Source organism: Neopelma chrysocephalum, unplaced genomic scaffold, assembly GCF_003984885.1.
Source record: "Neopelma chrysocephalum unplaced genomic scaffold, ASM398488v2 Primary Assembly neopelma1_63, whole genome shotgun sequence".
Classification (NCBI taxonomy): domain Eukaryota; kingdom Metazoa; phylum Chordata; class Aves; order Passeriformes; family Pipridae; genus Neopelma; species Neopelma chrysocephalum.
The window spans coordinates 6,349,355-6,360,827 of record NW_020897720.1 but is presented as its reverse complement, the minus strand read 5'-3'; the positions used below and the strand labels follow the sequence as shown (position 1 = coordinate 6,360,827).

Here is an 11,473-nt window from a genome sequence, read left to right as displayed (position 1 = left end):
TTTCCTCATAGCAGAGGTGCTCCATCCCTCTGATCATCTCGGTGCCTCCTCTGGACTCACTCCAAGTCCGTGTCCCAGCTGGGTCCCCAGGGCTGGAGGCAGCTCTGCAGGGGGGTCTCACCTGAGCGGGGCAGAGGGGCAGGATCCCCTCCCCTGCTGCCCGCGCTGTGGGATCAGCCCAGGGCACACAGGGGGGGTTCTGGGCTGTGAGCGCACACGGCTGGGTCATGCTGTGTATTTCTTCAACCAAACATATATATATATATACACATATATACATATGTATGTGTACATATACGCGCATCTGTGTGTCTGTCCGTGCGCGCTCCCGTGCCCGTATCTCTGGGGGGGGCGGTGCGCGCGTACCCGCCTGCGGCCGGTGACGTCACGGCAGCGGGGCCGGGCGCGCCCGCTCTGGCGCGCGGCCAGGGTGACGTCACCGCCCCCTCCCGGCCCCCTCCCACGTGACTCCGCTCCATTGAGAAAACGCCGTCCCGGCGGCGCGGCCCCGATATAAAGGGCGGGAGCGGCCGGGACACAGGGACGTCCCGGGACAGTGGCACTGCCGGCACACACCGCGCCTACCTTCCCTTGCCCCGCACCCCGAGCCATGGTGAACCTGCGGGTGTGCGCGCTGGAGTGCGAGGCGCTGCGGGCGCTGCTGCTGCAGGAGCGCGGCGCGCAGTGCCTCGTCCTCGACTGCCGCTCCTTCTTCTCCTTCAACGCCGCGCACATCCGCGGCTCCTGCAACGTCCGCCTCAGCACCATCGTCCGCCGCCGCGCCAAGGGCGCGCTGGCCCTGGAGCACGTCGTGCCCAACGAGGAGCTCCGCGCTCGGCTGCGCCAGGGGCTGTTCCACACCGTGGTGCTGCTGGACGAGCGCAGCGCCGACCTGGACGCGCCCAAGCGCGACAGCACCATGCTGCTGGCGCTCGGCACCCTGTGCAGGGAGGCCCGCGGCGCCCGCATCTGCTTCCTCAAGGGTGAGTGGCCCCGCGGCCCGTGGAGGGGACGGGGGTGTTGGCTCGGGGAGCCCCGCTCGCCCCCCGGCCCCGCGGCGCTCACCCCGCGCCCCTCTCCCCGCTCTGCCCCCGCAGGAGGTTACGAAGCCTTCTCGTCCGCCTGCTCCGAGCTCTGCACCAAGCCAGCCGCCCCCGCCGGGCTCAGCCTGCCCCTCAGCGCCAGCCCCGCGCCCGGCAGCGCCGACTCGGGATGCAGCTCCTGCGGGACCCCGCTGTACGACCAGGTGAGCGGGGACGGGGTCCGGCACGGCGAGGGAGCGGGGGATGCCGCGGGACACCGGGCAGGGGGTAACCGGTGGTCTGTCCTCTCTGTTCCAGGGCGGGCCGGTGGAAATCCTGCCGTTCCTGTACTTGGGCAGCGCGTACCACGCCTCCCGAAAAGACATGCTGGACGCTTTGGGGATCACGGCGTTAATCAATGTCTCGGCCAACTGCCCCAACCACTTCGAAGGGCACTACCAGTATAAAAGTATCCCCGTAGAGGACAACCACAAGGCGGATATCAGCTCCTGGTTTAACGAGGCGATTGATTTCATAGGTAAATGAGCCCTCTTTACAGTCTGTTCTTTTTTTGGGTTGATGTATCCTGGAAAGTGACTTTTGGGCATTGTTTTCCCCCAGTAAAACCTATATTTGAGATTGGGGAATTTCATCCCATTGGAGAGATATACTCGGGGAACATTTCCCTTAATTTTATTTTACTCAGAGGCATAATCTTAGCTTCATAAAGCTGTTTAAAATCTTGAATCAAGAGGCACTGGTCTTGCAGAAAAGAGTTAGTGAATTTAAGCGGATCAGTATTAAAGTAACCTTGCAAGACTGCTAAAGTGACCTGGAGGAGCTATTAGTATAATTGGAACTGGAGCCCAGAATGAAAATAGCTGTTTTCCTCAAGACAAAGACTCCCTTTGTCTCAAGCTCTGGGTGCACCTATTAGGAAGGGATGGATTAAAGAAATGTAAAATAGCAGCCTGTGCTTTTCCCACCTCTGGAAGCAGTGGGACTTGTTTGCTGACTGTGTGCTTTAATTCTTTCAGACTCTGTTAAAAACGATGGAGGAAGGGTATTTGTGCACTGCCAGGCTGGCATCTCCCGGTCGGCAACCATCTGCCTTGCTTATCTCATGAGGACCAACAGAGTCAAACTGGATGAAGCCTTTGAGTTTGTGAAGCAGAGGAGAAGCATCATCTCCCCAAACTTCAGCTTCATGGGGCAGCTGCTTCAGTTTGAGTCGCAGGTCCTTGCCCCCAACTGCTCAGCAGAGGCCGGGAGCCCCGCTATGGCAGTATTGGACAGAGGAGCATCCACCACCACAGTCTTTAACTTCCCGGTCTCCATCCCTGTTCACACCCCGTCCAGTGCTTTAAGCTACCTTCAGAGCCCCATCACTACTTCCCCAAGCTGCTGAAAAGCGGCTGAAAATGTGGTCAGAATTCAGACTTACTGTCTCAGAAGTGCAATAACTACAGGGACAGTGTCACCAGTCACTTGTGTTTTGTGGGGAGTCATTCCTGCATCCCAGAACAGTGTCCTAAATGGAGAGGAGCTCACCCAATGCCAGAGAACCAGGTGTTTCTGACTTCTCAAGCAAATATCTGGATGTCTACACAGAGATCAAAGGACAGTGTGGCTCTTCCTGAGCTCTTCCTCCTTGTCTTCTGTCTGTCCTAGGCCTGCTCCATGTATAGTAGCATGCTCACCAGTATTCCCATTCCTGGACACTTTGAGCAACACTGATGTTGTCCCCTTTTATATGACAGTCCTATTTATTTATTTTTACATTAGTGCATTGTTGTTTGTTGGTTTGTTGTTTGTTTTTTTTGCCTTCACAAACCTAAAGTTTCAGTTCTAGAGAAACCAAATACCTCAATATTTTTTGGTACTATAATCCTGTGTGTGTATATTTGTCAGCTCTTCTTGTTTCCCAAGCACTGACATGAAAGCACCAGGCGAGTGCTTTTTTGAGTTGCCAAGGGTTGTATGTTTGCTGATTTATTTATGATGTGAAATAATATATTTCTTCTTATGAAGACATAGTTTTGTTACATGATTATAACTTTTTTTATACAAATGGAATAAATTATGATATTTCTATTGATCTGTATTATATGTTCTTTAAAGTACTGCATTTCACAGTCCCAGAACTCCTGTGGAAGCTCCCTGATGAAGAGCTGTAAGAAATCTGAATCTTCAACTCTGCTGGCCTCAGGGCTTGACTTAAAGAAAAATAGGTTTAAACAACATAATTGACTAGAAACTAGTGCAGCTTCTTAACCTGAGCTTTTCTTTGTCCCCATATAATTATGTGCAGTGGCAGTGAGCCAAGGCTGATTTCTCAGCTGTGAGGTGGATTTGGCTGTAGTGATGGCCACAGAGCTGTAACAGTTTGAACCAGCTGAGACTTGGGCACTGGGCTACAGTGAATTTAAAATAGTCTTTCTTCTAAGAAGGAGGAAGAAGAGTCTTTATTCCTTGTATACTTTTAATGCTTCAGAGGTTAAGTCTAAAAATTAACCTGTTAGTAACAGATCTCTAAGGCTTGGCACAAGTTCACAAGGTATTTTCTTTTTCTGTCCCACCTTCTTAATTCCTTTTTGCAACTCAAAAGCCTCTGGTGTCTGGAGTGAGGTATTTGGCTTGCTGGGCCATCTCTGTAAACAAACTGGGGCATGACAAGAGATCAGGTAACCAACAAGTCACCGATTCTCTTACCCAGACACGAATTCTTTCCTGCTGGAGATTATCACTAGAATGACTTGTATCTAGTGTTGCAGCTGAGCAACGAAGAGTTTATGTAGCACAGCAAAAGCCAGCCAGGGGAGCTGGAGCAGCAGCACCATGGGCAGGAGCTGCAGGATGAGAGTGACAGGCAGCAAAGGGAGCAGGGTTAATGTTGGGTGCTCTGACAGAACTGCACCTCTCCATGGGCTGCGTGGGGCAGGGCAGTAGCACTGCTGTGACATCCCCTCGCCCCTGGAAGCTGATGGGGATGAGATGCAGCTGAAAGCTTGATTTGCTAGGCAGAGTAGTAATGCTAGTTAAAGGGAGATGGATGCTGAGGGAGCAGTAGGACATTGTGTTTCCATTTGCTCCAAAAGGGAGCCACTAGTCCCTGCAAATCTAATATTCAAGGAGTCAGATACTATGTTTGCCCTGTCAAAAATGGTTTTGCTTGGGCAGACAGCAGGTTGTGACTTTGTAAAATCAAGCCATTTGATGCTAATCAAGGCATTGTGATCCTAAGTTTATAGATGAAGATTTCTGTGAGCATAAAGCAGTTGTGCTCTTGTCACGTAACTGGAGACAAGCAAAGCACCACAAACTCCAGCCGAAATCCTGCAAGTGACTTGGAGTATTAATGGTGCTAAAATCCAGGACTCTTCTCCTGGGAGAAGGTGCCCTTGAAGGACAGGATGATGCACTGCTGCCTCTGAAGTTCTTCCACGTGAGCCGCCCCTCGGATGCAGCTCTGTCGTCAGCACTTCGCGTCAGCCGTCACCAAGTTTCAACCTGACACCAAGGGATAAAAAAAAAATGGAGCGGCTAAAAGGAGGAGAGATCCCTGGGCACTGAGAATGGAGTTAGAAACCGTTTTTTTTTCCCTAAAGTGTACCTGAACCTCAAAGTGAATATCCTCCCCAAAGCCTGTCCCATGCTGCAAATCCTGCAAACCCCCTTCATCTGTGGAAAGTCCCTTGGCACATTGCACCTACCACTGCTCTCCTGGTTAAATATGCAAGACTGACTACGTGAGCCTTTTTACACCTGCAGTAAAAGGGTGGAACAAACTTTCACCTTCAAAGCAAAGCAGAGCTTGTTCAGTGGAAAAATACAACCTTGGCAGCCCTGGCCATGCAACTGATAAAAAAAATCCTGCCTGTTAATCGCAATTCAAACAGAAATCCGCTCCCCGTCAGCCGCAGGAGCTTGTTTATGTGTTTCTTGGAACAATAAAACTCATTACCTGGCAGCCGATCAGCTTTTATAACCTAAGCAGGCACCTGACAGAGGGGAGCAAAAGAGAGCTGCTTCAGCACAAAGCCCTCTGTGGATCAGCCAGCCAGGACAGCAGGGCTGCAGTCCCAGCAAGGCACCGATGTGCACTTCCAGCTCTGTGCACATCCAGTGTCCTTTTCCAAGTCTTTATTGTGATCCTTCTGCCATTCTGCGTAATCAGAGTCTCACAGTGCCCAGTCTCAGACTCCTGCAAACTCTGGGATTGCACCCAGATTGCACATTGCTCCCTGTGCAAACAAGGGGAGGATAAGGGGGGAAGAGACATCAGAGTGAGAATACCAAATGGGATCCTGGGGTGACAGTTTTGGGAAAACGGATGGGCTCAGCTGGGGGGTTGCTGGGAGTGGGAGGGAAGGAATGTGATGGGATGGCTGGCAAGGTGTGAGGCAGAGGAAGAGGAGGCATGAACTGGGCAACGAGGCATGAGGGGTTGAGATGGGGAGTGGAAGAGCTGGAGGATGCCTTGATGACACAGCTGGGCTAAACTTTCCTGCAGTGGATGTGTTAGGCAGGCATTTTTCCTTCTTGCCCCTTATTTATTCTCCCAGCTTTGCTGCTTTGTTTGTTTGGAATATCAAGGCACACAGCTCACCCTGGTTTAGGGCTTTGAACTCCCATTTCCCTGGCTCCAACATGAGCTAGCTGTCCCACTGTGCTAGCAGGACTCAGCTGAGACCCATCCACTAGTATCCAATCCATAGAATCCTGGCACACAGCAGGCAAGCATGGGGCTTTCAGTTTATATAAACCTGTAGCCCTACAGTTGCATACATCCCCATGGAAACCACGAGGAGTTTCCCCTTGGTGAGAACATCACTTCCTGCTGCTGACAAACCAATTTGTCATGAAGTGATAAAAAGGCATGTTTTGTGTTTTCAGGAACTGGCTCCGGGCTTTGTTCCTCACAAGCCAGAGGCTGCTCACCCGCCCCGAAGGCAAACAATGGCCATTGTGTGCTGTGCAGAGCAGGGATGGGGACACACAGACAAGACCTTCAGGCCCCCAAAATGCCAGTGTGGACCCTGACACCCCAAAGGTTACAAAGAGAACACATGGCAGCATTTAACCCTACAAATGGGCCTCCGTCCAGCACCCATAGATGGGTCCACACATCCAAAGGGTGTCCATGGCCAACCCACACAGGGACGCAGCACATGAGCCACAAGTAATATTCCCAGCAAGATGCAATACTCAGGGGTTACAGTATATACCCAGTTATCACATGACAACCAGACACAAAGCTCCAGATTAGATTTGGGTAATCCCCTTGTCTCAAAGCTTTTGCCTTTCTTTTGTAATCAGCACTTGGAGAGGCGCTGGGTGTACTCAGGCTTAGGGACTATCCTGTATTAGTCACTCCCAGGAGCAGACTCGCAGGGCCACAAGGATGTGTGATGCCATTACGTGGAAAAAAGAACATAACATCCAGTTCACACACAGGCAGATCTTGTTTGCCTGGTTACCACCTGGGTTTTTGGCTCTGCCTGGCTCCAGGGTAGCAGAAAAGGCACTGAGAGTCATTTGGAAGCGGTGTTTAAGTGCAGCCCCATAGATCCCACTGCCCAGCTCTGCAGATGAGTCGCAGTGCAGTGGGGAAGGAGAGAAGCTTGTGGTGTGTGACTGTCTAGTGTGGTGAGAAATCACTACACCTCAAACCCCATCTAAACCTGTTTCTGATCCTTTTGCTTGTCCAGCAGCAATGTCTGTGACAGACACCTACTCACAGTGCAGCCAACGAGACTCCACCCGGGGCCTTGGCGTCCCCAAATCTGCTCCCATCCAAGGCTGTAGGGAGGTTGGGAAAACAGCTTAAGCACAGCCTCAAATCCACTCATGCTGAAAGAATAAATTAGCTCTGAGGTTTGTGCTGCTTGTGGTTCCCACTACACTCTGTTTACTACAGTGCAGAGCCAGAGGCCACAGCTGATGGGGAGCTGGCAACCCAGCTGGGAGGCATGGACAAGGTGGACCCCATTAGCACCTATCAAGGGCATAAAAGGTTAAGTGGGAGCAATGTATTAAAGGAGGGAAAGCAGCCCTGACATGAGAAATCTGAGAGTTTGGGGGAGAAGAAGAGTCTCCTGATATTTTGCTGATTTAATTGGCGTTGCTGTGGGGACTTCAGCTTGGCCCTGCTGGGGACCTGGCTCAGGCTGTGGCCATGTGACTCTGAGCACAATCTCCAGGAAATGAACCTGAGGGGAAGCAGCTGAATTGCTCTGCTGCTGGGGTGGTTAATGGATTTCTGGGTTTGGGAGCTATTTCCCATTTTGGAAGGGCAGTTGTACAAACCTGTGCTTGTCTGGAAAGCAGCACCAAGGTCCTACGTGGAGCAAGTTGGCTCTGTTATTGTAAGACTCGTGGCCAAAACCAGGGGAAAAAGAAGTTTTGTTCTTTGTCCTTACATGGTGTGGGCAGCCTGTTCTCCAGGTGTGGGTTTGGGTGTTTTTTTCCTCCTTGTGGGAGTTTTCATGTCCAGGGTTTTCCCGCTGCTGCGTGTGGCTGTTCATCTCTTGCAGTGCCAGGCTGTGTGTGCTGAGCCTTGCCAGCACCAGGGCACAACTGAGGGGGCTGAGGGCTGGCTGAGGGCCCCTGGAGCCTGATGGGTTGGGGGTTTCCTGAGCGGGGTTCTCAAGCTCGTGCATTTGCATGTGTTTCCTGCCAGACGCGGAGATGACTCGGCCTGGGCTTCCCCTCGGAGCCGCTGGCACGCAGGGGAGTGGGCGAGATGAGACACCCGTGGGCAGCTTCCAGCTCACCTTCAGCCCCGGGGCCTGGCAGTGGGTGGGGGTGTTCTCCAGGTGGGCGCTCAGTTTGGAGTCTGGAGGGCTGAAGGTGTTTCAAGAGCCAAAAGGGAAGATGCTCGTGGACGTGCTTGGCCTGTAGGAGCGGGGATGAAGCACAGCTAATAACAGTGGACATTAGTAACCCCGTTACATCTCACCTAGGTCTTGTTTGGTGCTCAGGCTGGGTGAGTCAGGCCTGTGGGAACAGTACTGAGACAGTTCATTCCAGTATTCACATTGTGTAGACCATGTTGGGGCTACCACGACTGCCGCAGAAAATGCTTCATTTCTCATAAAAAGGTTATGTATGACACCAGTCCCTCTCATTTCAATACCTTTTCGTTCCCAAACTATAGGCCATGTTTAAAAATAAACTCCCAGAGGACTCTAATATGACGTAGTTACCTTCTAACTCAGTAACCACTTGGCTACAAATTAACAGGTTCTCACTACACAATTTATTTTTTGCATTGTAGTCTGTCTCGGAGCCCAATGTAGCTCCCACCTGTACTAAAATAAGAAACTACAGTGTTAATTTTTAGACTTCTAATTTCTGATATAATTTAATTTTGTTTGAAAGGAGGTTTTTTTGTTCTCCAGCAATTGTGGTTATATCTAATGATGGCTTTTTCATGTCTTTTACACACTGAAAAGAGGTGGTTTATTTTCAGTATATTCTCTAAATTCCTGACAAAATATCATCTATGGTAAAATTGTTTCACACATCAGTATAGTGTTCTTTCAGATCTTGTTAAGGTTCTTGTTAAGGCAGCTGGGTCATAGCACCGTGTGGTTTTGATGGCAGGTTTTTCTAATGTAAACTGCAGATGTTCATTATCTCTAATAGTCTTTCTCGAGACTCTGTGATACTTGCAGACTTGCAAGTCTGCAAATACTTGCAACTAGTAACTTCTTTCCTTTCTTGTCTTCTGCAATGACATCTTGGTGATTGCAGATATATATATTTCAGGGGCTTTTGGGTGATAAGTATCTTAAAAATTGGAACTATTGTTTGCAGTCCCAAATGCTGCATGTACAATCTTTTGTCCAGTGACAGGACCTGAGGGAACAGCACGAAGCTGTGTCAGAGGAGGGTTAGGTTGGATATTAGGAAAAGGTTCTTCCCCCAGAGGGTGGTTGGGCACCGAACAGGCTCCCCAGGGCAGTGGTCACGGCCCCAAGGCTGACAGAGCTCAAGGAGTGTTTGGACAACACTCTCAGGCACGTGGTGGGATTGTTGGGGTGTCCTGTGCAGGGCCAGGAACTGGACTCAGTGATCCTTGTGGGTCCCTTCCAACTCAGGATGTCCTATGAATCCATCTTGCATATAAAATACATGACAAAAAGATGTGAACTTTGCTGCTTTTCAGTGATTTAAAGTGCCCAGCACTTGTTCCCATTAGCCAGGCAACGGGAACACTGTCAATATAAACAAGCAGCCTAAACTATGTAACCATGGCTGGTGAGTCTTTCTTTTTCAATCACATAAGCGCTGGTTTAAATGTTACATTACAGGATGTTTTCTTGGTCTTTGTTGTTAAAACAAAGACATGAGTCCTACACGCGTCGGCTGTGATAGCATCAGTTGTGAACTCTGTCTGTGTCTGGGCACATGTGGCATTTCCCCTGCGTCGCTGGGCTTTGTTGGGAGATCAAAGCTCCCAGCCGATGGTCCGGGTGCCAGCCTGGCTCTACTGCAGCCTAGAAGGATCCTGGAGGGGAAATTTAACTTAGCACTATGGAAGAAATTCTTCCCTGTGGGGTGGTGAGGCCCTGGCACAGGTTGCCCAGAGAAGCTGTGGCTGCCCCATCCCTGGAAGTGTTCAAGGCCAGGTTGGACAGGGCTTGGAGCAACCTGGGATAGTGGAAGGTGTCCCTGCCCATGGCAGGGGGTTGGAACTGGATGATCTTTAAGCTTCTTTACAACCCAAACCATTCTGTGATCCTACAACCATGTCTGTGCGATGGCCATTTCTTCCACTCCCACGTCTAGGTGGATGACACCTGGCACCTCAGGAGAGGAGGTGACAACTGGAAACACCTGTAGGTCTCATTGGTAGCTGAATACAAGGAATCCAACTGCTCAGGGCTTTCCACAGTGCACTAATGCAAACTGCAGCATCTGCTGAGTTTAGCGCAGGGTGAGTGGGACAGTCGAAGCTGGTCAAATGTTGAAACCCTGTTGGCTGCTGTAGCTTGGCTGGAACGTCTGTTGCATCACTGGGATGCTTTGAGCCGAAGGATTTCTGGCTGCCCTGGGAGCTGTGCGAGGAGCCGGCTGAACAGCAGGATCGAACAATAGTCCCCACCCTTTCCTACTAACTGGGAGGAACAGAAGGGAACAAAGCTATTTGCAAGGAGGAAAAAAAACCCTTTCGATCTTTGTCTTTCACTCTTCCCACTCCATTAGGAGATTTTCCTCCCTCGCGGAGCCAGCAGACATCTCAGCGCTGAGCAGCCCCCAAATTTCAGCACCTTCCCTTGTTTCTCTTTATCCTTTAAATGCCGTTCCGCAGGCGCCAATGAAGATGGTTGTTTATAACTGCCTTTTGTTCCTCTGTTTACAGCTTCCCTTCCAGGCTCCAGGGATGGCTGACGTCAGGGTGCTCCATTTGGGCTCCTCATACTTTTATCTGGTGTTAATGCCTTCCATGAGCGGCAGGAATGTGGAGTGCACAGGGAGAGGGGGCCCGAGGAGGGCAGGAGGGAGGCAGGCAGGCAGCACTCAGTCCGGCACAGCGTGATGCTGCCCACCCTGCCCTCCCTGCCAGGCACCAATTGGTTTGCTGGGGAGCACCATGGTCATTTATGGCCTTGCGAGGGGAGGGCCTGCCCACTGGCACCCTGTCTGTCTGTCCAGGCAGCTGGCACAGCCGAATGTGGCACCACGAGCTACGCGCTGAGCTATTTTTGAGATGCCTGGGCTTCATCCCAAGTATAGCGTGCTCTATTTCTGGTGCAAAATGATCTTCCTGGGTGGAGGGTGCAGAGATTTTTTTTGTATGAAACACATGGGTTTGGAGACAGGGAGAGAAAGAAACAGCTGGGCACAACTGGAAGAGGCACAAGAAAAAGAAGAGAGAACTGGTGGCCATGAAGGTCTCACCCAGAGGGAAAGATCTGTGCTTGCTGCTGCTCTCAAATGCTTGTTGCCAATGGTTTGCTCATGGATCAGGAATCAAAAAGGTCTGGGTTTGGTTTACAGCTGGGGTTTGTTGAGGACACTGGAGGGCTTTGCATTTGTTTGAAATAGGCTGCTGGGGAAGTTTGAGATTCCAAAACATTTAATGAGGCTGAAAGGGATGAATAGGGATGCTAAATGCAGAGCTGTAAACTTGCTGGTTGCTTTCACCAATTTTGGACCCGTTTCTAAATCCAGATCAACTAGATCTCAAGAGCAGGAGAACACCATTTGTTCATCCGGGCTTAAAGAAGCTCCTAAAAAGAATTTACCAAAAGGAGTTGTTTGTTTACTACATGCCTTGCAGTGATACCAAGAGGCCCAGAATAGTGCTGCAGGCTCCATTATAGTGGGGATGTCACATTCCTGGGGTAGCAAAAGGAAAGCTCTGCTCCTGCCTCCAGATGCTGAAGCAGATGGACTATGGTCTGCCAGGCTGCTCACTGCAGGAACCTATTTTTACAAGC

At 50.8% G+C, this 11,473-nt stretch overlaps 1 protein-coding gene across 2 annotated transcripts; it reads left to right on the top strand.

Annotated features, from left to right (window-relative positions):
* Positions 1-526: 526 nt before the first annotated feature.
* Positions 527-3,126, top strand: DUSP1 (dual specificity phosphatase 1). Of its 2 annotated transcripts, XM_027682833.1 has the most exons (4): positions 528-983; positions 1,098-1,246; positions 1,341-1,560; positions 2,060-3,126. In XM_027682833.1, the coding sequence occupies exons 1-4, from the start codon at positions 611-613 to the stop codon at positions 2,428-2,430; spliced, it is 1,113 nt and encodes a 370-aa protein (XP_027538634.1). In that variant the 5' UTR covers positions 528-610; the 3' UTR covers positions 2,431-3,126. The 2 variants fall into 2 exon arrangements, with proteins under 2 accessions (XP_027538633.1, XP_027538634.1); XM_027682832.1 differs by having other exon boundaries at positions 527-1,246.
* Positions 3,127-11,473: the final 8,347 nt, after the last annotated feature.